General features: G+C 40.8%; 1 protein-coding gene across 3 annotated transcripts in view; it reads right to left on the minus strand.

The window, feature by feature from the left end:
• The window catches only part of ANO4 (anoctamin 4), a 242,626-nt gene that overhangs the window by 47,442 nt on the left and 167,284 nt on the right, over positions 1–27,900 (minus strand). For all 3 annotated transcript variants that reach the window (XM_014530042.1, XM_014530041.1, XM_005882339.2), the window contains 5 exons: positions 13,743–13,849; positions 9,445–9,500; positions 6,949–7,070; positions 3,042–3,176; positions 1,697–1,793 (listed from right to left, as the gene is read on the minus strand). In XM_014530042.1, the coding sequence (XP_014385528.1) occupies positions 1,697–1,793; positions 3,042–3,176; positions 6,949–7,070; positions 9,445–9,500; positions 13,743–13,849 (517 nt within the window). The remainder of the gene's footprint in view (positions 1–1,696; positions 1,794–3,041; positions 3,177–6,948; positions 7,071–9,444; positions 9,501–13,742; positions 13,850–27,900) is intronic.

Below are 27,900 nucleotides of genomic sequence, written 5' to 3' on the forward strand. Positions count from 1 at the left end.
GGCGTGTCAGCATTTTGAAAAACCCTAACTTAACTCTGGTGCCGTGTCACATATAGAAATTTTTTGATATTTGCAACCACAGTAAAACAAAGACTTATATTTTTGATATTTATTTTATATATTTAAATGCCATTTAACAAAGAAAAATCAACCAAAAAAATGAGTTCGCATGTCACCTCTGACACGTGTGTCATAGGTTCGCCATCACTGTCCTAGTATCTTGGATCTCCTAAAGAGAGAACTTCATGCAAGGCATGCTTTTCCACGTAAAAACCCCCAAATAAACAAATACCCCAAAACAACAACAGCAGACTGAGTTTCTGAGATTCCCCCAAAGCAGGATTTTTGTACTCAAATCATTCAGGCTTAACTGACAATCAATAAACAGAAATTAAATTACTGACAAGCCTCTTTTGATCCTCATTGAAATCTACATTTCCCTAGCTCACTCTGTTAAATTTGTCCTCATCAACTCAGGTTTATTTGTATGCTCTCCAAAAGTAGGGAGTATTTTGTGGGTTTTTTTTGTGGCTATTTGATGCACATACCAAGAGTCCAAATCTTTTTAAAATCACAGCTGGCTACTGTGGTTCAAGCTCCACACTGACTGGCCACCTGCAGCGCTAACGACATCATGGATGGGCGGGCTCCTGGCTGCCTATCAAATGTTCTCTCATTTATAAGGAACAAAACTCTGCAATGCCAACAGCATAATCAGATAGATCCAAGCTGCAGTGATCGCAGAGGTTCAATAAAATCTGCCAACCCCTTTCATGTCTGGAATCTGAGCAAGGTGATAGGCAGGGGGTCTTGGAAAAGTCATCGCCAGCCCATACTTGAACTATTGCTACACGCTAGTGACACCGCCCCTCAGTAAAACACTACAGGAATTTGATTACTATATCTAAACTTTTAATAAAGTAATAAGGTATAACATGAGAAAGGGAGATGCAAAAACCTATAAAAGAAAGAAACAAAGAAACGTATAGACGTAATGGTGCTATATGTTTTCTTTGTTTCAAAACGCTTTCACATGTGCTATCTTCCTTGGTCCTCATGACATGACATGACATGGGGTAGAGAGGGCAGGTGTGCATTTCCAATATGAGAAGCTCAGCCTCAAAAAGGCTGTACCTCTGCAGGGTCAAGGAGGTAAAAATAGCTGAACTAGCCTCAGACCTAAGTCTTTTTGACAATAATGACGATGAAGAAGAGGAAAATGATGGCTTCTCTCATATACTGATATATTATCATTTGCCAAGCACTATGCTCAGTATACATCTTATCTCATTTCTTACAATAATTGTGTGAAACAAGTATCATGTTCTGAATTTTACAAAGGAGAAAACTGAGGCTCAGAGAGGTCAAATAACTTTGTTCCTTGACTGACAAGTGGTAAAGAGAAGAGTCGAGATTTGAGTCTTTCTCTGAATCTAACAACTGTGCTCTTTTGCACTCTGCATGCTGCAGTTTCTTGCGATGATGAATAGAACCAATACATTAAATACATATATACATTATACATGGTGCAAAGATATTTGAATTAGAACACTGAATGATGGAGGTAGGTCTATGCTACAACATAAGCTTGAGAACCAAAGACCAGAAATGACAGAGAGAATAGAGTTAGCCTCCGTTCCTCAGGGAAGTGTATGTAAATTTCAATCCACCTGAAATGCTGCATAGTTGAAATTACCTTGGCATAAACACAGCTGTCTGACAGCCTCATGAATGGACAGTATTTATCGCACACAGGACACATGATGATATCTGTAGCTTGGCAGACTTCTTTACTGGAAAAGAGAACAGAAAGCACTGCTTTTTGATGACATCAGAGCATTTCCTCCCTCCAATTTCATGAGAACATTCAACCAGTAAATAAGATCCAGCAGATTATATTTTTAATCTTCAAAGCTTCTTAGCCTTATCAGTTATTAATATAAACAAGTTCCTGCACAATTTGATAATTTGATACACCTATCTATTTATGAGGCTATTTCTTGGCTTTACATATTAGTAAGTTAAACTCAGAAAAATACATAAAGCAAAACATTGGTTGTCATACTCCAAATTATGCAGAAGTCATTCCTAACATTGCACAGGTTTGAAGCCATTTCACACTGAATTATGGGAACAATGAGATACCTAAAAGCACCTGTCGAGATTTCTATATGCATAAGTTACTACTAATAATGGAGAAATAAGTAAAAATATATTAGGGATTAGTTCTGGTAGAAAATTACATCTAGGTAACAATTTTACCAGAAAGTAAAATATGTTTGTAGGCAGGATGGCCACTCAATCACTTAAATTTAATTTTTTTGGGGGGGGGCGGGGAGGGATAGAGAAAGATAACAACATTGATGTGAGAGAGAAACATTGATTGGTTGCCTCCCCATGCACCCTGACCAGGAATCAAACCTGTCACCCCTTAGTATACAGGATGATGCTCCAACCAATAGAGCCACACAGGTCAGGGCCAATCACTTTTATTCTTGCAATCACTTCTAAAAGGCACATGTATTATTTAAGAGTATTTCCCAGCCTTTCAATAAGATCTCCATGAATACTGTAAACTCTATTTTGGTGAGAGAGCCAAGATAATCATCAACACTGAATCATTTGGAAGGCCCCAGCATGTGGGTGAGATGTCTTTCTAGTTTAGGTTTAAAAGGTCCCTGTAAAAACACAGAATCCATGCAAAATTACTGTTAACCCACCATTTTGCAGGGTTAGCAGAAAGAAAAAAAGTGAAAAAGCCAGAAAAAGTCCATTTCAGCCAGTGAATGAAAGTGACTTGTTCTGTGGACAAATCATGGCATATATGTCCAGAAATGCAAACTTTGCTTCCTTGCTAGCTGAAGACCACAGCAGCAAGGGCAATAGATGGTGAGACTTCGTAAATGGAGCCTTTTGCATTTTTCCAGAAGAGATTGAGAAGGAAGTCAGAAGAAAAACCTAAGAGGGCCCATAGTTTGGGCCCAAAGCACAAACAGCATCTTTAAATAGAAGCAAAGGCAGGCTCCCCCATGCTCCCGTACCTGACTTGGCAGTGATCCAGGGTAATGACTCCATACAAAAAGACGAACAGTCCAATGAAAGCAGCTGGGAAGAGCATACCGGTGTACCAGCCCAGCCAGGCAAAATACAGCCCAATCTTCTCTCCAAAGTACCGCCTGTTTAAGACACAACAGCCTTACAGGTTATAGCTTAGGGTTAGGCATTAGAACACTTCGCTCAGTCTTGCACTCTGTGGTTGCCTTGCAGATAAACATGTAGACCAGGTAAGCCAAGGGAATGGAACATTTGATCCCATCTAGGCTCTGGGCTTAAATTTCTCCCCCTCCTACTAAATATCAGAAAGAGAATGCACCCTTTTATAAAAGAACATACACAACTTGCTCTGAGAAACATTCAGGAAGCTATAACACTTATTAATACAAAGCCAGAATTTGAAGAGTCGTTGCCAACACCTCATTTTTTGCCATTTCTGGGTGTGCGCTTATGTGTAATGTATGTATTATCATTATAAATTTCTTTAAAAATAGTAAATCAACTTATTGTGAAAAACTTTAAACATCTCTTTCAATATTTTGTAGCTTTATCAGACATTGAAAATGCTAGAATCATAAGATATTGGACAGAAAAGAAAACTCTCATTACTGAGATTAAACATGAGTAGACACTTAGAGCAACCTTCCCTTCTAAGTGGTGACTTTCACAGGCTTCGATATCTACCTATATAAATATTTTCGAGGCTAACCAGCCTGCTTTAGTGCCCTGTGATCTATGAAGTTTGAAAATGTCCAGGATATTTCTTGGTTTTTATTTCTTAAACTAGAGGCCCGGTGCACAAAATTTGTGCATGTGGGGTGGCGTTCCTCAGCCTGGCCTACACCCTCTCCAATCTGGGACCCTTGGGGGATGTCCAACTGCCGGTTTAGGCCCAATCCCAGGCAGTCAGACATCCCTCTCGCAATCTGGGACTGCTGGCTCCTAACTGCTCACCTGCCTGCCTGCTTGATCACCCCTAACCACTCTGCCTGCCTGCCTGATCGCCCCTAACCTCTCTGCCTGCCTGATCGGCCCTAACTGCTCTCCCCTGCCTGCCTGATTGCCCCTAACTTCTCTCCCCTGCCGGCCTGATTGCCCCTAACTGCCTCTGCCTTGGCCCCCGCCACTGTGACTTTGTCCGGAAGGATGTCTGGAAGACATCTGGTCTAATTAGCATATTACCCTTTTATTAGTATAGATATCAATAATATGATCAACTTGTATTAGAATACAAACCAAATTGTGCTTTCTGTGCCTTTCAACTGCTATATTTCATGATTTTGAAGGTAATTATTTCTTAGCCCAACATAAGAATATTCTAATTAGTTTTTTATTTTCATTCTAAACAAGGGTTGTTGACCATCTGTTTTTAAATACTGACTGCTGCTTTCCTTTTAGAATGTCCAATGGCTCCTAAGAGCATGGGATTATTTATTTATTCCACCTTCCACAGTGTCCCAATAGAAACTTTCCACTCCCAGAAGGTTTTTCCAACATGCTTTTATATGCACATATATTTATTTATTCATTCAACAAATAAAAAATACCTACTATGTACCAAATACTGTGCTAGGAGCTGAGAAGATTTTGGTGAGAAAAATAAGCTTAGTCCTTGCTCCTATGGAGCTTTCAAGGCAATAAAGAAGACACACGTAGACCAATTACAGAAATAAGTTTATAATTACAAAACTGGGAAAACAGCTAAAAGGGAGAGGAATACAATTCTATCAGCATATATAACAAGGCCATATGACCACCCTAGTCAAGGAAGACTTCTTTGAGAGGGTGACTATTGTGCTGATGAGTGAAAATAAGCTAGGTGAGGTGAGTGATCAGATAGGAAACAGTATGTACAAAGGTCCTGTGGTAGAATAGACAAAGTAAAATAAGGATGGTGTGACTGGGACACTGAGAACAAGAGGTGGGCATGGGGTAAGTGGGGGCTGGGCCTCAGTGGGTCTTGTAGACCATGCTAACTGCATTGATCTTTGTCCTAAGAGAAATGGGAATGCATTAGAGAGTTTTAACAATCAAGGACATGATTAGATTCACATTCCAAAAAGATCACTCTGTCTGCAGGGAAAAGAATGGATTGGAAGGGGTCAGTGTGGGAAAAGGGAGACCAAGTAGGGGACAACAGCCATAGTCTAGGTTACAGGGAAAGGAAGAAGCATGGCGGAGAAGAGGCTGGGTGTGGTCAGATTCGAGAGATATGGAGGAAGCAAAATCTATGGGACAAGAGCCCCTAGATCAGTGGTTCTCAACCTATGGGTCGCGACCATCGGAAAACATATATAGCATATCAGATATTTACATTACGATTCATAACAGTAGCAAAATTACAGTTATGAAGTAGCAACGAAAATAATTTTATGGTTGGGGGTCACCACAACATGAGGAACTGTATTAAAGGGTCGCGGCATTAGGAAGGTTGAGAACCACTGCTAGATGCTCCACAACCTCACTCTACTCAAGTCTTACTTGTACTTTTCATCTCCCTTCGCATTGGCCAACACCAGTCCCACTGCTCGGCCAGGGCTCAGCTCTTCAGAGCCTTCCAGAGAGGCACATCCTTTCCATTTTTCTGAGTTATTGTAAAACTTACCACCTCCATCAGACATTTTACCTAACTGTGCATAGTCTTGTATTGTTCTATAGTTGTCTCAAGTATGCCGGCCCTGTTTCCCTGAAGGAAACTGAGAATTTCTCAGCCAGAGACTGGCTTCTGTGTGTCTTTGCCAGTAGTACTTAGCATGGTACTAGAAACACAGTGGGCAGTTAATTAATACTCACTGACACACTGCAAAGTCTTAATCAAAACACTGTCATGGACAAGATATGTTTTGCCTACAGCAACTTTCTGTAATTTTTAATCAATAAAATCCTGTAATACGAAACTGTGGCTGGGAAGAGAATTTGCTTTTATGTTTTTCCCCCACTGTTTTATCATGTATTGAAACTGGTCAATGGAAAATGATCTCATCTCAGAAAATATTTTCCACTCACACAAATCATCTGGATCATTTATTTTACCAACACAAAGAGTGGCACACAATTCATCAATGTCCTTGAGTCAGCAGGAATAAACACTTGGCAGGAAGAATGACTACCCGGGGGGCGGGGGGTGAAACAGGAAGTGAATTGTCTTATTATTTCATTTTCCTCTGGGCTCATTTTCCGAGGGCCCGCGTAAAAGTAAAACAAATCCAGCTAGTCGAGGAAATGAGACATGACTTTCTCTTTAATAAGAAATCCACGAGGTGGGGATTGTAGCTACCCAGTCTAAATAACCAGTTTCTAAATAAATAATGAGATGTCAGAGCTGAACACTCCCATGGCAGAAAGTTGGGCAAATAGTAAAAAAGTACATTCTCACTGCACAATTATCATTAATTGTTAAAAACCTGATATACTCTTTTGACCTGCAGTATTAAAACCATCTTTAGAGGTTATTAGTTTCGAATGAAAATTAAAATAAACCTGCATTTTATTAGTAATGGCACCACCATGTATTCCTTACCTCATAGTAACTAATATTCCATTTGTCACTCAGTATCTATAAATAGTGTCACTTCTCTACAACTGTTACTGATAATTTGTCAATGAGTCACATGGGTGACCTGCTCCCTATGGAGTCATGTGGGAGACCTGGCTGATCTCACAGGCTTTTTCCTGAGGCCTTTTTGGAGAAAACACCATCCTCATCAGAGGGCGGTCTGGTTTACCAAGAACGACCCATGGCCTCTGAAAGTTGCCTTCCTAGGAAGAAGCCAGATTAGAGCGAGAGCTGTGCACTCCATACTGTTGTTTTTTTTCTCACCCCAGCAGACAGTCTGCCCTAGTCATTTTGTGCAAGTTTTATATGTACAGCTGTACAGCTGGTTAAAAACTCACCTTATAAGATCCAAAGGCTGGTATTTGTACCACACGCCCCAGGAGGCCCAGCACTCATAGAGCAGGTGTCGGTGGTTTTCCGCTCCGTGGGTTCGAATGGAGTTTTTACTTCTGTAACCTCCCTGGGATGAAAACACCACTGCCCGTGAGCTGATGCCCACAGGAGCCACAAGGAACATTAACAGGAATACTAGTCTCTTACAGCAGAAGTAGCAACAGAGATGATGCGAGAAAAAAAAAAAAAGGATCCATACTATTGAAGGGAAAGAAGTGTGATGAGTTATTCTGGACATTATCTTGCTGATGATCCTGTGTAGTAAGAAGCACGTGTTCGCTAGAATCACGCAGGTTTGAGCTGGGTTCAGATTCAGTTCTGCTTTCTTAGCGAGGAAACCTTAAACTGTCCGAGCCTTGGATTCCTAGTTCATAATGGAACGAATAATAATATCTGTCTCATTAGGTTTCCTCTGTGACTTGAATGAATAAGGTGTCTTGCTTCCTGATAAGGAGGCCATGCCCAAGACCTAGTAGTTCTCTTTCCCGCCTTTGTCAAGAGTGCTTGTAAACAGCCACAACTGTAACCTGTCACCTGGCCTTATCTATGAGAGAACGCAGGAATGTAAACGTTGGACGTCACCTCAAAAATCAGAAAAATTCTAAATGAATTTGACCTTCACACTGAACAAATGAGGAGACCAAGGGCCAGAGAGGTGGGGTTTTCCGAGTTCAGGTAATGGCAACACTAGATTCATAAACAGAAAAGGAACTCCCTGGAGGGGACGTAATTATTGGGAAGTCCTTTGAACCTGAGAAGTCCTTTTTTAGTAGAAAGTAAATAGCGCTGAGAGACAAGAAACGGGTTCTAGTGTCAGCTCAACGACCAACTCCCGGTGTGACTAGAGGTGAGCTAATCTTTCTCTAGACCTCCACATTTCTTTCGATTTTTATCAGGAAACAAGGGCACCAATATCTGCCCTTCCTGCCCCTGAAGGTTGTTATGAGGTTAAGTAATGTAATCAAGGTAGGTCAACTCAGAGTAAAAAGTCAAAGGAGGAATTATATTATTGCAGCTGCTGTTAATAATTTGGATGTTCTTTTAGGGCTTTACCAAGATAGGAAAACCACAGAGATGGCCCTGAGTTACTCGGTGAGGTTTCATAGCTGCTTCTCCTTAGACGCTCTCATGCCCGCCACCCACTCACCTGCGCAGATATATCTGCCCACCTACCATTGCTCAGACACTGGCCTTACTAGGGGCAAGGGCCGGGCATTGGGAAGGCACAGGACTTACTGAAACTATTTCTTGGCAACTAATAACTCCAGGAAGCCACGAGATGTTTTGGTGGGAAATGTATCTTGGGAGCCCAGAGGCACCTGTGTGTGGCTCCAGAAAACCTTCATGTCAACGTGTTTGCTTCTGTGATACTAAAGGATCATTCCAAAAGTGTTTCATGGCAGACTGCAACCAGGGTCTCAGACCAGAGCTGCTAGTTTTGTTAATGAACCAGGTTTTAAAAATTCTAAGTCACTTTTTACATCCTCCTGGTGCTGAAATCGAGGAAAGAAACACTGTTAGCCAAATGAAAAGACTTGCCATTTGGGGACAGTTGGAACTGTCCTCTAAACTGTTTCTTGGCACCCTGTTAACATTGTTCCCCAAATCATTGTTTAACAGTAGTTTTCCCCTGGTGTTTGTGATGTTCTAGAGGACATGCACCATGATATTTATCTTTGTATTTTCTATGTCATACAGTGACCAGTATGGCGTAGGGGCACAAAACTATGAGCAAGACAATAATCTCTCATCAATAATGAGAACTACACGTGTAAAGAAAATTCTGGGTGAAATAACTCAAAAGCTAATGGAGAAATTGAGTTAAGGGTAACCACGGTTACATTTACAAAGGTCCTAATATATGACAAAGAGTGTATAGTAAATGAGAAAATAAAATAGTAAAAAATTGTGCATTTTATTATAAGTACCGCGCGCTAACAGATTGCGCCACTGGAGCTCCAAAATTGTGCATTTAAAAAAATCAGAATGCATATACCTTAAAAGAGCAATGATAAGTACAATACCATTAATTTCCATTTCTCATCCTTTGGTTACCAGAGACTTTGCAAGATGGCTTCCTCCCACTCTAAAGAATAACTATACATTTCTTTGTTGCAAAGACTATGTATTTCAGGAACATTTCCCCACTGGGTCTGGTGAAATTTTCAATGCCTCTTTAATTTTATGACTTGGAGTCCCTCAGCTATTCCTCCGAATTCACGCTGAGTGGCTGCTGTTTCAAGTATTCTTACAATTACATCAAAAGACACATAGAAATAAACCAAACTACGCTGGGTCACAAGGCAAGGAGGCCTAATTATCTACTGAACAAATTAAATTCACACTGAACAAATGTCACATCAACAAACTCAATTAATGACTGTTCCCAGAAGCTGATTGCAAAACAAGAAACTGACAGAAGGAGAAGGGGCAGGACATACCTCGTGCAGAGGGAACGCAGCTTCATAGGAGCCATTGGTAAGCAAGCGATTCAGACCTAAACAATACAAAGTCCAATCCCAATTAGTACAGAGTTCCAACTCGCACAATGTTCAAGACTAATGTAAGGGTGGCACTTTCTGACGAAAGCCATCTAGGTTTTCAAAACGGATGGGAACCCCCTTGGAAACACCAACAGTTTAGAGACAGAGTTGCTAGGAAACTGGAATCAAGAGCTGGGAATTTTCAAACAGAAAACAATGAAGCTAGTACAGTGCCTGGCATAGAGACAAATGCTCTAAGAGAAGGGGACAGGTTTATCATATTGAAACATGATGCTCCCTCAGGAGCTCTTCTGTTTTTACCCAGAAGCTTCAAATATGGACAAATCTAACTCTCCTGCATTGGACTAGTGTTGTGACTTTGGAAAAATCCTCTTGTCCTCAGGCCTCCATGTTCTCATCCATAAAATGGGGGAGAGGTGTCAAACATGTGGATATATATATATTTAAATATATTTTTTTATTGATCTCAGAGAGGAAGGGAGAGGGAGAAAGAGAAACATCAATGATGAGAGAGAATCACTGATCGGTTGCCTCCTGCACGCCCCCACACTGGGAATCAAGCTGCAACCCGGGCATGTGCTCTGGGAACCGAACCGTGACCTCCTGGTTCATAGATGGACATTCAACCACCGAGCCATGCTGGCCAGGCTGGATATCACTTTTAAAACAGCTTTATTGAAGTAACTGACGCATAATAAATGGCCTATGTTTAAAACATGCAGTTGGAGAAGTTTTGACTTGTATACACCCAGGAAACCATCAGCACAATCGAGAGAATGAACATGCCCATCACCCGCACAGCTTTATCATGCCACTTTGCAATATCCCACCTCCCTGTGCCGTCTCCAAGGCAAACATTCCTCTGCTTTCTGTCACTATCAATCAGTTTGCATTTTCTAGAGTTTTATATAAATGGAATCATACAGTACTTCTTTCACCGAGTACAATTATTATTTTTTAAAATATGTTTTATTAAGTTATTGATTTGTTTCTTTTATTTATGAAACCAGAGGTAACAATGAAACATCAGAGCATTTGCAGTTTTACTGAGGTTAACAGAGCATTTGCAGTTTTACTTCATGTTTTTTAGCATAATGCCTGATCCAGAGTTAACAATTCACTCTGTAATTGGTTATTTCTAATTTCCAGTTCATCATTATTTATTTTCAAAGCTCTGGGTGTTCTTGAATAGAACTCTCCACTTTTCATGAAATGAGAAAACTATCAAGAAAATTTCTTACTAGTGGTAATATTAAACTTCCTGTGTTCCTTCAGAACATTTAGAAAAAACCCAACACTTTCTCTACCTTTAGTTTGTCTTCATCTTGACTTGTTGTAAGAACAGCTCACGTTTTGAGATGAAAAATTAAGCACAATAATTGCTGTATGGCCTCCTTATACACAGTTTTTGAGTGTATAAAGATGCTATGGTTAGACATTAATCATGTTAAAAGATTTTTCAATTCAGTTCAACAGCACTTCTACAAGATGCCAGGTCCTGAGCTAGGCAAGGATACAAAGATAAACAAGGCAACTCTTTTACAATTAAGGAGCCTATTATCTAGACGAGCAGTTTTCAGATGAAGATTCTCAGCACACGAGTGTGTCACAGTGAGTGATGAGATGTGCCTCAGATTATACCAATATTAGTAGAGGCATTATTTTAAAAATTATTTGCACTTTATAAAGTAATTCAGAATAGCTACTGCCAAAACCATTTCACTTGTTTTCTAGTATGTTCAAGAAACAATATTCACTGGGAAAAAATATGATAAAAATTAAGTATAGCACATCCTAAGTTTGTTTTAAAAATCACATGGACAAATAGGGGGTAAATATAAAGAAGCAATTAATGCAATATTGACATTATTTAGCACACCAAAATGTTAACAGTGGTTCTCGTTAGGTGGTCAAATTTTCATGTCACTGAAAAGAAATAATTCAAGGTAACAAGAGTTGTAAGTGGCTCATTATCAAGTAAACACACAAAAACAACTGCCATGTGAATTCAGAGGAGGGACAGCTCCTTCAAGCTAGAATGGTCCCGGAGCACTTTATGCAGAGGATGCATCTCAAGGATGGATGACGCTGCAGAGAATATGAGGACGTGCTAACCCACAACACTACTGAGGTTCAGACACACCTAAGTCAGGTTCAGTGTCACCATTCCTACCCACACTGACTCACTGAAAATACTACTCCAGTGATACTCAGATCTGGACTAAGTAACTGTCTATCTCTCCCTATTACATTTTGATGTATGCAGCTTGGGATCAAAGTAATTTTTGGCAGCTTCAATGTACTAGTGACTCACACTGAGCTGCATTTAGCTAAGCCTCTCCAGTCTGTTGCTTCCCCGATGTTGAGCAACATTTCTCCCACAGCACCAGGGTACCTGCTTTGCTGACTGTGAGTGTAAGACTTTACATTTACAAACTCTCAAATGTCATCATGTTGGATTTGGCTGAGATGCCCAGATCCCTGCACTCAGTTAGGCTCTTGACTCCAATGACTAACATACTAAAGGCCTCCTTCCAGTCTCCACTCCCCCTGAAAGCTTGATGGGCAGGCTGGTTAGGCTAAGTGCCAGTTATCAATTTATCGCCCCCTTTCACGCTAAACCAGCGGTTCTCAAACTGTGGGTCGCGACCCCTTTGGCGGTTGAACGGCCCTTTCACAGGGGTCGCCTAAGACCATCCTGCATATCAGATATTTACATTACGATTCATAACAGTAGCAACATGACAGTTATGAAGTAGCAACGAAAATAATTTTATGGTTGGGTCACAACATGAGGAACTGTATTTAAAGGGCCAGAAGGTTGAGAACCACTGCTCTAAACATATTTAATTGCCGGCTTTGCAATAATGGAGCTGGACCTTGTAAATATTTCTCCTTTGCCCAATGGCACGATGTGGAAGGTTGTTAGCAGAAGGCCCTGGAGGGACACTAGAGGAGGGAGGAGTTTGTCTCCCTGGTACCAGTGTGCTCTCAGCAGGCTTCTTCAACACATGGTTTCCATGGCACCCAGCTGCTGCAGTGCAGTGGCCAGCAGTACAGGGCACCTCCCCAAGGGCAGGAGTCCCCTGAACAGCCTCACAGAGTAGTGCTGCTGATGCAACACTCCCAACGAATGGCTTCCCCAGAACCCTCCAGGCAGCTTCTTCCTGTACAGGAGGGGCAGATTCCCAGAGTTCTATTGGCCTGGAGCCCCCAGCCAACTGCTCTGCTGCCCAGTGAACCACAGCTGCACCCCATCCTACAGGGTATGGATCTCAGCTCTGTTGGGGGGAGTTTTTTAGGGTGGTGGCTGCTCCTAACACCTGTTATTCCTCTTTACAGTTCTTCTTACTCTTTACTGGTCAATCCTCCATTCCCCCAATCCTGTCACAGCTGATTTTTTGTATTAAACTTTCCCTCCTCAAATTATGTGGGATTTTTGTCTCCTGATTAGACCCTGACTGAGATAGCTCATTATTATTCAAACCACTGATAAAAATCTGTTGGGACAGAGATAAGGATAAAGCCACCCAAATCTTCCTGATAATGTAATAATCTGTTTAATGAGGCAGGAAATTTGGTAATATAATATGGAAAAGTTCTTGTAATAATGTACAAAGTATAAGTTGTAGGAGCTGTTTAATGGGGGAGGTGATTATCTGGAGAATTTACTGATGTGGGAAAGCTCATCTCTGCACGTGCATTTTCCTCTGCCTGCAATGCCTCCCCTCCCCAACTCCATCTGCCCACACCTGTCACGTCTTAGTTCAAAGTTCAGCTTGGTGAAGCTTTCCCTGACCACTCCATCTCAGCTTGAACTCACCCCCACCCCTTCCTATTCTATTTCTGAATCATCATCCATGTCAATTTTTTCATGTTACTTAGTTATTGTCTGCTTTTAACTTCTTAAACATAAGCTTCAGGAGAGAATTGTGCTCATCTCCCCAACATCTGGTCCAGTGCCCGGCACATAATGGGCATTCCATAAATATTTGTTCAATTGAGAGAATTTCTTGATGATCTTAGATAAATGAGATAACAAGCTATTGAACAAAGAGATCTAAGGATGCTATTAAGATGTTACACTTGTGAGTTACCCATCAAGGGCAAAGTCAGAGGTTTCACAAATGATGAGCATTTCTGGAATGGATATTAACTTCATAAAGCCAAAGGAAAAAATGTGCAATCCCCCCAAAAATCAAATACAGCTTTTTTATACTAATACACTAACTTACCAATTTTGTTTTTTCCTTCTTCATACTTTATTCTTTGTAAAATATGGTGTACGATTCTACTTCTCGTGGCGTTGTTGAAGAAAGTGTCTTTGTTGTGTATGATGAAGCTGCACACACACATTGAAAACACAAGGTGAGGATTCATTGGAAGTGAGGGATCTAATCTTTGATACCATTTGGTGTTGCTCAGACATGGTATCTTCAATCACTCATAGAGAAGGTATGTCTAGAACAGCATCAGAGAGCCCAGAGGTCACACCAGGGGCAGGAGGCTCACAAATCTCAGTAGTTTCGGTTCTCAGTCTCCTAAGCATTAACATCATGATGCCAGGAAGGAGCTAGAGCTAAACAAAATTAAGAAACCTAATAATAAACTAATAGCAAGTCTAGGCCTCATGTCTTGTTTTTTTTTTTTCCTTTTCAGTATGGTCATTAAATTAAACTAGTCTTGTTTTTTTTTCCTTTTCAGTATGGTCATTAAATTAAACTAAAAATGTATATTATTCTTAGCCCCCCCTTCTTTTTCCCCCCATACTGATTTTTCAGGAATTTTGTTATCTGAAACTGGCTTGGGTGGTGGATACAGGAGTTCAGTAATGAGCTCTGAATCAGGAGTGAGGTGAGTATCTAGAAATCACCTCTGCAGGACCACCCAGCCCCCAAACTTTCCCACAGGATTATACAAACCCCACGACCTTGGTTTTTTTTTCCAGTAGGTGTTCCTATGCTACTGAGAGGTTCCTACGCTCAAGTGATAAATGAGCTTCCAGAACTATGTAATCCGTTATACACACCCCACGACCTTGGTTTTTTTTTCAGTAGGTGTTCCTATGCTACTGAGAGGTAGCATAGGAATGCTCAAGTGATAAATGAGCTTCCAGAACTATGTAATCCAGCATGAAATAGCCTTGTCTTCAATCACTCATAGAGAGGGTATGTCTAGACACATGAACTGATTCTTTAGAGAAGTATTTTCCTCTCAGGAATGGGTTGATAGAAAACTAGAGCTACTATAAGTATAATTGTTTCATACACTGTAAAGGACTCAACAAATTTTTATTGGTACTTTGTATGAGTTGGACGTCACACAAGACATATCAATGTTGGTGGCGATCGCCCTCAAAATCCAGCTCAGAAGTCACCTCCCCAGCAAGTCTCCCCACTCCTCCATCTGCACTCCTGCCCCCCAAAAGAATTCATTACTCTCTCCGCTGAGCTTTTTCTTATCTTGAAACACATGAATTTATTGATCATGCTATACTGTCATTTATTTGTTTTCATTCATTTACTCAGCAAATGTTTTCTGAGGGCAGTCTGTAAGGAACTGATTATACAATGCTAAATAAAGCAGATGCTTACAAGCCAGTGGGGAAGACAAACCATAGCAGAAATGAACATGATCGTAGGACAAAGATGGACAGAATCCTCCTCCTTTTGTGTGCCTTTCTCCCCTACAAGACCATGAGCTCATTCAGGACAAAAGGCCGAATCATCATAATTTCTGTGGCTCCAGAATCTAGTGAGTGCCTGGTACACAGTACGGGTGGAGATTTTTGAATAGCAGTAAATGAGGGTCATGGGGATTTATGTTGGAAAAAAAAGGCTATTAAATGCTTTTCTTCAAGAAGATGGATTCTCAAGAGCTGTTCAAATGATGGAAGGACGAGATAAAACTGGCCTGGGTGGTCAGGCATGGGGTCTGGTTTGGGAATGGAATTGGGAATGTCAGTTTGGGAAAACATATAAAGGAGAGAAAGGCCAGAGACTATGAAGACAAAATGTATAAAAACAAAATATGAAGACATATTTCCTCTCACTTTTACTGCTCCTGGATTCTGTTACAGAATGCTGTTCTCAGAAAAAGGTAATGTGACTTGATGGATGAGAGATAAATGCTACGTGGGTGAAAGTCACAGCATTTATCTGAGATTGTCTTTAGGGTTTTGCGAAAACATTTTGAGGCATTAAAGAAGAAGAGGGGAAAACCAAGAGTTACCTTGAATGTGGTTAGCTTTATTTTATCCTCCTCTGTTTATCCACCTTATTTGAGACAGACCATTACATTTTAACACCAAATAAAAATGTCATAAAGAAATAGGCGACAAATAAAAAAGCCCATTGGGACTCACAATTTCAGGGGATGATGGAAAGCTGATAAGCACGGCCATGCCTGACAAGATTCTGGGCTAAAAGCCCACATCCCTCCTCCATTGCATGGATTCCTGCTTCCTTCTCCTTTTTAGCACATGACATGTTGTGAGCTCAGGTAATAGTTCTCTAACATAAGCACTACAGACAAGCTTCAAAAGTGCATTTTCCTCTTCTTTACACATACGTTGTACCTGGAGCCTGGAGATTCTATAGTGGGAACAAACTTATAGAGCCTGGGCCAGCCACTGTTCTAAGCATTCTGGATGTTAACTCATTCAATCCTTACGATAAGCCAGGAGTTAAGTACTTTATAGCCTCACCTTACAGGTGAAGAATGAGAGAGGTTAAGTGATGTGCCCGAAGTCAGTCAACTAAAAAGAGGCAGAGACAGGATTTGAACTCGGGCAGTCTCACCTGCCTCCCTGGAGACTGGCTCTCCTTGGGATCAGCCCAAGAGTTGCTCTGCTTGGAATGCTTTCCTTGCTTCTCATCATCCTTTGAGCCTGACCTCAGGGCACATCCCCCTCCACGGGTGTGCCTGACTCATCCACCCTTACCTCTAAAAAGTGATGCAGGCTATAAAATGTAGGCAGGAGAGAACCTTTCATGGAGGAGGGAGACGGGCTTTTAGCTCCAATATCACTCCTGCTTTCCCTTAGACTTTGTAGGGAGACAGCCTCAGTAGAAACCCTGGCTTTGCCACTTCCTAGGTGGTATTAGGACCACCCCTCAACTTCTCTGGGTTTTGGTTTTCTCATCTGTGAAAATGGGGATAACCCTGTAATCCAAGCATGTCAACCTCACGGCCCATGGGCCACATGCGGTCCACCATGAATATTTTTATGGTCCAGCCAATATAATGGTGTGAGCAGTTATTTACAATTATGAAAGGAAATAAGTCTCCTGTCAGATCCAGAATTAAAGACATTCACCTTGAGTCAGTTTTGAAAGTAATCACTGCGAACAAGATTCCCCCGGAAGTAAGGAAGATAGTAGCAGAGAAGAGATGCCAAGTGTCAGGAAGAAAACATTCATTTTACCATTGCTCTTGTCCTTTATTTTTTTATACTATACTTTTCAAAATAAACCTACATTTCTATGAAAATTGAAGCTTTTGGGTTTTTTTGCAGCCCATATAAACTTAAACCTTGTTTATTTGGCCCATGTTAGCGTTTGAGTTTGACAGGCTTGCTGTAATCTCTCATAGGGTTTCTGTAGAATCAGGCAAGATGATGGGCACTGCTGAGCTCAGTGTCTGGCATTCAATAAGCTCTCTGAGCTGCCATCATTGCTCTCACTGTTGTGACATTATATAGACTTTGTCCACCTGCACACCTGACTTGTCAGTGTGAGCTTCTTGAGGCAGGGACCAGCCATGCTCATCTCTGTATCCCAGCACTAGTACAGGGCTTGGCTCATGGCTCGTCCTTAAAGATGGCTCAACTGAGCTGACCTTTTGGAGAATACGGAGGTTATGAGAATCTCATCTCCTTCTACCTTGGCCTCTACTCCTGCTTCCTGGAAATCTTTCCACTCACTCCATCTTCCCAGCTACCATCTGAGCCATTCATTCTCTCCACAAACCGCCTGTGTAAGGATCTTCCTGTAGGGTGTGGAGCCATCTCATTTTGTCTGTCACTCTTTCAAAGTGGAGGCTAGGAGAAGAACAGCGATGATTGCCTACATCATGGTTCTCAAGCCTTTTCTTAGCCACTTAGCCAAGACAACTTGCTTCAAAGGAAATCACACACACACACACACACACACACACACACACACACACACACGCACGACAGAAGCCAAGCTGTTCTGTCAAAAATAAGCCTTGGTGCTCAGTCTCTGAGGTATCCGGGCTCCACCCAGGCTTAGAAACCCAGCTGTTTGCACACATTGCTGCGGGGGCAACAAATTGGTACAAATTCTGTGAGGGCTACTTGACAAGGTCTATCAAAATTATGCATATATCCTCATTACAGCAGTTCCTCTTGTGGACATTTATTCTACAAAAACACTCACCCACATGCAAGGTGACAGATGTACAAGAATGTTCATTATGGCCTGGGTTATAACAGCAAAATCTGGAAATGACCTCAATAATTCATCGGGGGGAGGGGGAGGAGGCGAATAGGATAAATAAATGATGGTACAAATTTCAATGTAATACTAGGCAGCTGTAAAAAGATTAAGGGTGCTCACTGTAGACATAAAAAAAACCTCTGAGATACTGCAAGAGAAAAAACAAGGTTCAAAACAGTCACACGGCTATGTGTGTCAGAGGAAAACATGTGCAAATATAGCTATCAACATGCTGACATATATTTGCTGGTGCATGCATAAAATGGCTAGGGGAGGACACAGACACATCTGGAAACACTGGCTGCCTCTGGGGAGAACTCAGTCGCTGAGAAGGTAGGAAGAAAAGGTCTCTGTACACACTTAGAAAATTTTTATCACATGTACTACCTATAAAAATGGAAACATTAAAAAAGAGAAAATTTAAAGGGAAAAACGCAATTTCTGTTCTAGGTCTGTTCTCCCCTCCCCTCCCTGAGAGGTGAGGAGGGGAAACACTGCTGAATTGGTAGAGGAGGATCAATGACATGATTGAGGATCTAAATATACATTTTCTTCTCCTGCCCCTTTGGAGGGGTCAGTAATATGCACCAAATCACACAACCAGCAGGTGGTGAGGAGGGATAAAAAAACATCTGTCTGGCCCTGGCTGGTGCGGCTCAGTTGGTTGAGCATCCTCCTGTGCACCAAAAGGTCACAGGTTCAATTCCCAGTCGGGGCATATGCCTGGGTTGCGGGCTTGATCCCCAGTAGGGGGCATGCAGGAGGCAGCCTATCAATGTTTCTCCCTCTCTGTCCCTCTCCCTTCCTCTCTGAAATCAATAAAAACATATATATTTTTTTAAAAGTCACCTCCTTACTATCCAGCTAAGACAGTCACTCTCCTGCCTCACAAGTTGCTCTCTCTATATTCCATTACCTTGTTTTATTTCTTTCTTATATTTTACTCTCTAAAAATTTTTATTGGGGTGGGAGTGGGAAAAGATGTATCTACATGTTCATTGCCTGCCCTAACTTGAATATGGTAAAAATCAGTTTATTTTATCATTATGCTCTCTATGTAACACTACTTGGGGAAAATAAAGGCAATGAAGAAGCTTTTAAAACTGGTTTAATACTGATTTTATGGAATTACTGAGACTGCTAAAACAAACGAATATCCTCAAAGGTATGAGAAATCTCCATGTTTAAAACAGGGGTGGGGGCATCTGGCCCACAGGCCTTATAAGGGAAATCATTTGGCCTGGCGTGCCCAGCATCAGGGGTGAGTTAATTAAATGTCTGACCAAATATAGCAGGCGAATGCTTAAGCTGGTAATTTTATATGCCCCACAACTGATGTTATAAATGTCCTAATGGCCCTTGGCAGAAAAAAAAGGTTCCTTACCCCTGGTTTAAAACTTCAAGTAATATATTTCTCAAGAAGCATCTAACTACCTACAGATGGTGCTGGACAGTTAATTTAGAATTATAGCCACATTCCTGACCTGTATAATTTTAAACTCCAAAGGCATAGGTGCCCTAACCAGTTTGGCTCAATGGATAGAGCGTCGGCCTGCGGACTCAAGGGTCCCAGGTTCGATTCCGGTCGAGGGCATGTACCTTGGTTGCGGGCACATACCCAGTAGGGAGTGTGCAGGAGGCAGCTGATCGATGTTTCTAACTCTCGATCCCTCTCTCTTCCTCTCTGTAAAAAATCAATAAAATATATTTTTAAAAAAAAGGCATAGGGCAAGTAGGAACAGAACCAGGTAACTGATCAAGGCATGTTTCTTGGCTGGGAGGAGAGGAGCTTGAAGCATGTGCACTGACTGCTCTGCTTCCTGCTCTCCATCAGGAATGGAAGCATCTATTGTAATTATCCTGGCAGCTGGAAACGTAGGGGCAGTTAACTGGTCTTTTTCATGAACAGGCCTCTGGTTCAAGAAGGACCATACTTGAAGAGCTGCTTCCAAGGATCCTCATCCCCAACCGAACCTGATATTGGAACATGAGATCCTGGACATTGAGCCTGATGCCATATTGGGACGAGACCTCTGGGGATCCTGGAATGGGAAGGACTACGTTTTCTAAGTGGAAGAAATGTAATTAAAGTATGGTCAGAGGGAAGATGTTGCTACATTGCAAAAAAGGGCCACAATTCTTCTGGGCCCTGTACACACACCCCTTTGTCAATTTCTTGCTTCCTCCATCAACAGTTAGACTCTACCTCTCCACCTCTCGAATCGGAGTGGGATTTGTGACTGGATTAATACAGAATGTGGCGGAAGTGATTTTTGTGAGAGTTCTGAGCCTAGGCCCAGCTCTGTAGCTTCCACTCCTGCCTGCTTGAAGTGCTGCCCCAAGACTGCTAATGTGAAGAAGCCTGAAATTAAATATTTCAGGAAACTTTCTTAATTAGATTTTAAATAGAGATTTCTTTTTTAACAAGGAGAAGCAAAGGTGATACAGTTAACTGTCACTTAAATTATGTTCTCAAATTAATGACAATCTAAGTAGGAACAAAGCAACCAATTAATTCTTTTATGTGACAAGACCTATTTTGAGAGATTTTTGGGGCTTTCGGCAACCGCAGTGCAATCACTAGCTTCTTATCTCAAGTATACTTGTTATGAGTAAAAGAATGAGATGATTATCAGGCTAAATATATAATATTCAGAGTTCTGACTGCTCAGTAAAGACTTTCAAGCCTCATTTTAGGATTAAGGTGATAAGCTCCTGCAATATAAAGCAATGTCAGACATTTTTCTTATTCCAATGGTCATTTCTAATTGCACTTCATAATATCGTCTTTGCTATTTGAATGTTAAATATAAACTAAGAAATACTTCATCTTGAGAATTCCAGATAAAGATGGAAAATTAAACACTTCTATTCACTTTTCCTCTCTCTCAAACCCCATAGAAATAATAGTAAAGTGTGTGTGTGTGTGTGTGTGTGTGTGTGTGTGTGTGTGTGTGGTGTTTAAATAAAGGTATAAATATTCAAGGAACAAAGATAGTAAAGAACAATAGCAACCAAATGTTGTAACATGAAATGCAGACAGATAAGTGGTAACAGACTTAGGAGACCAGAAAAAAGCTAAACCCTAAATCAGCTCTGGGGGAAACCAAGAACAATCATATTTATGCTGTAAAATCTCATAAAATTTTAGAACCAGTGACCTCTAGAAATAAGATAAATGGGATTATAGAATGGGTACTAGTTAAAAGCTGTTTAAGGAGATGCCAGATGCCCATATCCTCACCTGTACTCTACCAGACAACTAGAGTTTGGTTTTAGTTGTGTATTTATAGGGTAATTCAGTCTCTGAATTGTGAGACATCAGGCATGGTTAAGGGTAGAGGTACCATAGTGAAAACTGAAGGATCAATTGCATCCTGGAGGCTGAGACTCCCAGTTTATTCATTCCCTTAGACTCCAGAATACTGGCAGCCAGGCCTTGACTTTCCAGGCAGAAGACTGGCAAATTCTTCTCTGGGGAATCTGAGCAGCCTAAGATGAAAGGAACCACCCAGCCATTTTCCTACAATGAAGTCCACAGTCAGAGGTCCCACCTATTACTCTGAACTTATACTCAAGTTTTGTATTTCCTATCCTTAAGTATGGACAGCCAACCAAAGAGTACTAGGTATCTGAAGAAATCCATTAAACTCCATTAAATATTCATGATGCATAAAGCCACATATGACAAGCCCCCAGCTAACATAAAATTCAATGCTGGAAAGCTGAAAGCTTTTCCTCTAACAATCAGGAACAAGTCAAGGATGCCTACTCTCACCACTTTTATTCAACACTAGAGGCCCGGAGCAGAAAATTCGTGCATGTGTGTGTGTGGGGGTCCCCTCAGCCCAGCCTGCACCCTCTCCAATCTGGGACATCCCTCTCACAATCCTGGACCGCAGCTCCTAATCGCTCACCTGCCTGCCTGCCTGGTCACTCCTAACTGCTCCCCCTTTGCCCCCCGCCGCCTGATTGCCCCTCACTGCCTCTGTGTGCCGGCCTGATCACCCTGTGCCGGCCTGATCACCCCTAACTTCCCCCCCTGCAGGCCTGGTCGCCCCCAACTGCCCCCCCTGCTGGCCTGGTCGCTCCACACAGCCTGCTTGCTCAGCCATTTGGTCGTACCTCACTAACCCCCATCGGCCTGGTTGTAGGCAGCCATTTTGTGAGGGTGTGAGGGTTAATTTGCATATTACCTCTTTATTTATAGGATAATATTGGATGTTTTAGCCAGAGCAATTAGGCAAGAAAAAAATAAATAAAAGGCATCCAAATTAGAAAGGAAGAAATAAAACTGTCACTAGTTGTACATGATATGATATTATATATAAAAAATCCTAAAAATTCCACCAAATGATTGTTAGAACTAATAAACAAATTCACTGAAGTTGCAGAACACAAAATCAATATACAAAAATCTGTAGCATTTCCATATACTAATAATGAACTATCAGAAAGAAAATTAAGAAAGATATCACATTTATAAGTCTATCAAAAAGAATATTTAAGAATAAGTTTAATCCTACAATGAAAACTATAAGACAGTGATGAAACAAACTGAAGAAGACACAAGTAAATGGAAATATATTGTATGCTCATAGATTGAAAGAATATTGTTAAAATGACCATGCTAGCCCAAGCAATCTACAGGTGCAATGTAATCGTTATCAAAATTCCATTACCATTTCTCACAGAAATACAACAAACAATCTTAACTTTGTATGGAACTACAAAAGACCCTAAATAGCCAAAGCAATCTTGAGAAAGAACAAAGCTAGAGGCATCATGGTCCATGATTTCAAACTATATTATAAAGGTATAGTAATCAAAACAATATGGTATTGGCATAAAAACAGACACACAAAACAATGGGATAGAATAGAGAGCCCAGAAATAAATGTACACATATATGGTCAATTAATTTATGACAAGGAAGCCAAGCATATACACTGGGGAAAGGACAGTCTCTTCAATAAATGATGTTGAGAAAACTGGATTTTATGAGAAAGTATAAAGGTGGATTTTATACCATATACAAAAATTAATTCAAAATGGATTAAATACTTAACATAAGACCTGAAGAAAAAATAGGTGATAAGATGCTTGATATTAGTTTTGGTAATGATTTTTTGAATTTTACACCAAAAGCAATGGCAACAAAAGCAAAAAATAAACAAGTTGAACAACATCAAACTAAAAAGCTTATGCACAGCAAAAAAACAAAACCATCAACAAAATAAAAAGGCAGATTGGTGGTTGCCAGAAGTAAGGCATAGGGAGGTGGGCAAAATGGGAGAAGGGGTTAAAAATTCCAGTTATAAAATAAATAACTGATGAGGATGTAATGTACAGCATGATTTCGTTAGTTGATAATACTATACTGTATATCCAAAAGCTGCTAAGAGAGTAAATCTTAAAAGTTCTCATCATAAGAAAAAATATGTAACTATGGGAGGTGACAAATATTAACTAGACTTACTGTGGTGATCATTTCTCAATATACACAAATACAATCATTGTGGTGTACACCTGAAACTAATATGTTTTGTGTCAATTATATCTCAATTAAAAAATCATTATGCTCAGAGAATTAAGATAATGGAATTGTGAAAAAAGCTCAAAATATGATTTTAAAAAGGCAAAACATTATAGAAATATAATAGCTCTTAGAAACTAAAAGAAAGTGAGAGCAGAAATTAACACTCAACAAAAAAATTCAAAATAAGTTGAGGAAATCTTTAGGTTATAGATAACAAAATGGAGAGAAAAGATAAGGACATGAGAGAACCAGGTCAGGAAGCCCAATATCTGAAAACTAGGAATGCCAGAAAGAGAAAAAGAACAAATCACCCACAAAATTCAAGAATTATTCAAGAAAACGTCCCTAGACTGATAGACAAAAGTATTCAAGTTGAAAGGAGCCACAGAGTACCAAGTACAACAGATGAACACAGAGCCACATCCAGCTACATATATTTCAGAACACTGGGGACAAGCTTCCCTAGAGGGAAAACAGGTTCTGCAGAGAGAACTAGGAATTTGAATGTTTTTGAAGTTCTCTGCAGCAATATTGAATTTTAGAATCAAAGGAGCAAGACTTTAAAAATTCAGAAGGCAAAGGATTTTCGCTGGATATAGATGCCTATACCTAGTGAGACTATTATTATGAATGAACTATTATGTGTATTCGCTATAGCTGCCATAACAAAGTACCATGGATTGGGGAGCTTAAGCAACAGAAATGTATTTTCTCATATTTTTGGAGGAAGAAGCTGCTTCATGAATAGACAGACTATTTTATGAGCCTAGGAGCTCAAGGGCTGATATACTAACATTTAGTTTGTTGGGTTAAGATAAAATAAACCTGGCTTAGAGTCTTAGTTCTGCCAAGTAAAGCTGACCTTTGAACAATATGGAGGTTGTGGCACTGACCACCCTCACACACCACCCAGTTTAAAATCTGTGTATAACTTTTGACTCCTGCAAATTTTAACTAATAAAAGCCTACTGTTGACTAGAAGCCTTACCAATAACATAGTCGATCAACACATTAAATTTCTACTTAAAAGAAGCTACATCATTTGCAGAAGCACAAATCGCAGGCTGCGTAGCTTGTTTCATTTTCATCTCAGATGAAAACTTTCCAGGAGAGAGTTTTGTTTCCCCCGACTCTATGGATCGATACAAACAACCTGAATATCGAGCATCCTAATGCCAGATAAGTGACTGCAATAAAACGAGTGTTTTGAGGCTGCTGCATGTCACGGGCACTGACAGAACATTAATCCTACCTAAATCAATCTCAGTCTCTCTCTGCCTAAAGAACTCTCTAAAGATTTCAGATCAATGAAAACAACTCCCCTCCCCCAAAGAAGTCCAAACTGAAAATAAAATACAGTAAAAGGCAGATTGCTAGAAGGATCAGTATCTTCAATTATCTATGCTGACAGGGTTAGAAAACAAATACACATGTGTACTGATAAATGTGAAATGGCAATCCTGGTTTGGTTTGAGCTGCTGTAACAAATTACCATAGATCGGGTGGCTTATGAACAACAGAAATTTATTCCCAGGAGGGTGATATCTGAGATCAGGGTACTAGCAAGGTCAAGTTCTGGTGCAGGCCCTCCCTCTTCCCGGTTACAGACTTATGACTGTATCCTCACATGGTGGAAGGAGAGGGTGCAAGCTAGCTCTCTGGTCTCTTCTTTAAGGGCACTAATCCTCTACACGAGGGCTCCACCCTCATCCTCCAATCCCCTCACAAAAGCCTCACCTCTTAATACCATCACATGGGTGATTAGATTTCAACATATGAATTTGTGGGGGGAGGGACACAAACATTCAGTTCATAACATATCCAGAACACTGAGTAGAATTTTGTTTAAAAATAATGCTATTCCAGTTCAGGTCAGATATTTACCTTTACAAATATCAGTCTTTGTCACCTCAAACATCCCCTTTATACACTGAAAGCAAATTTTCAGAGATTTTCCCCAAGGATTCTCACAGTAGTAATAGTAATAGTACTATCAGCAGCAGTAATAATAATTGTTGTAACTATTTATTAAGTGCTTTCTATTGGCCAGGTACTAGACTAAGGATTTTACACATGTCATTTCATTTAATGTCTCCAAATCCTATTGTTGCCACCCTCCATTCCCTCCTGCTTTCTTTCCCCCCTCATGTCCTATGTCCCTTGGAACTTTCCAGATTGGCATATTTAAATAGCTGTACTAGGGAGACGAACACTCCCCCAGAAAAGTCCCCATCCTAACCCCTGTGACTGTGTTAAGTTCCATGGCAAAGGGGAATTGATGTTGCAGATGGAATTAAGGCTGTTAATTAGCTGGCTTTAAATAGGGCAGGGGTTCTCAACCTTCCTAATGCCGCGACCCTTTAATACAGTTCCTCATGTGGTGGTGACCCCCAACCATAAAATTATTTTTGTTGCTACTTCATAACTGTAATTTTGCTACTGTTATGAATCATAATGTAAGTATCTGATATGCTATATGTGTTTTCCGATGGTCGCGACCCACAGGTTGAGAACCGCTGAAATAGGGGGACTGTCTTGGACTATCCAGGCGGATCCAATGTGACAAAAAGTGTCCTTAAAGGTGGGAGAGGAAAGCAGAAGAGTCAGAGAAGGAGATGTGATGACAGAAGCAAGATCAGAGTGAAGTGAGCGGATGGGACAAGGACTCACTGCCATCGCTGGCTTTGAAGATGCAGGAAGGGATGTGCCAGCCTCTAGAAGCTGGCACAAGCAAACACACAGATTCTTCTCCAGGGCCTCTGAAAAGAATGCAGCTCTCCTACACCTTGATTTTAGCCTAGAGGGACCCATGTCGGACTTCTAACCTACAGAAGATAATATAATTCATTTGTGTTGTCTTAAGCTACAAAATTCCTGGTCATTTGATACAGCAACTGTAGAAACTAGTAACATCAAGAGGATAGGACTGGAGGTAGAAGGCCTGGCCTTAGAAACCAAGCCCGACCATTTGCCAATGGTGTGACCTTGGGCAAGTTGCTTAACCTCTCTGTGCCTCAGTTTCCTCCTCTACAGAATTGAGGATAAGGACTATACCTTATTCACAGGGCTAAATGAGTTTATAGTTGTGAAGTACTTGCAAACTAGCAAGTACAATACAAATGAGCTATCATTATTCCTTTGATAAACTCCCTACTGTGGTATTATATCGTCTTCTCTGAGGTTGTTTGAGCTTCGAGAGGGACCTTCTAGAACTACAATGCTTCAATACAATGACCCCGACACTGACAACCTCGGGTAGCTGGCTCATGCAGGAGAGCTTTCTGCAGGGTCAGATCTTTAGGTGCCCATATAGGTGTGGCTGGTAAGCAGCCTGCAGGCCCAGTTCTGTGGATACCAAATACAACGACCCAACCGTATCGCATACTGACCTAATAAAAATGCATACCCACAGGTTTGCTTTATTGCTTCTCAAGCACAAAATATATGCATGTGGAATGTGAGGCTGTTTGCTTTTTAATCAGTTCTCAACTTTAATTTTTGTGGAATGTAGCTCAAACAACCAAGATTTACACTTTGATTAGTTTAGGATTTACTGCAATATTTTGCTGAAGACATGCCTAATCTCCTGAAGAAGTTTGTGAGCATGAGCAATAAATTAATTCTCTAGAACCATGCTGAGGGACTCACTGGAAACAGCTCCCAGAAAAGCCCTGCAAGGCACTTGCTCTAACAAGGTTGCTGAGTGTACTGTCACTACTTCATTTAGAGGTCCCTTATCCATGTAAGAATTTCATTTCTTCCAAAGGCTAGGAAGCACTGCTTCACTAGGGGTTGATGTTCTTTCTCTCTGACAGTCAGAACCATGTGACTTACTGTGTTTCTCCCTCTTCCCTGCCCGCTAGGCTTACCGCCCAATTTGTTGGCTCAGTTATCAACCTAATTACAGTTATATAGACCATTGAGGCCTGCCAATCTGGGTCCATTTTCTCCTGAACTTGAATGCCTACTCTAAATGATATTCACCTTGGTTCAGAATATTTCTTTTCTATTTTAGCATGTTATTCTCTTTGTCTCTAACCCACCTGAAATGCTTTAACAATAAACTCCAAAGGCAACCATATATCTTTGTATCCACAGGCTCACACTAGTGTAATGTGGCTGAAAAACTGTATTCTGGCTCTGTTCATGTGGCACATACATGAGGTGGCAGCATTGTGAAGAAAACACACTTCTCTCCTGTTCACTCATCAGACATTGACTGGAGTGACCTTGAGCAAGCCATTCCATCTCTCTGACCTTTATCTTATTTTCCAGACCATCAGAGTTGTAATGGGTGTATGGTTTAACTCTGCAATACAGAGTTATCCTATATAATAAAAGGCTACTATGCAAATTGTCCCCTTGTGAGTTTGACCAACCAGGAGTTTGATC

The sequence above is a fragment of the Myotis brandtii genome, unplaced genomic scaffold, assembly GCF_000412655.1.
Source record: "Myotis brandtii unplaced genomic scaffold, ASM41265v1 scaffold708, whole genome shotgun sequence".
Lineage (NCBI taxonomy): Eukaryota > Metazoa > Chordata > Mammalia > Chiroptera > Vespertilionidae > Myotis > Myotis brandtii.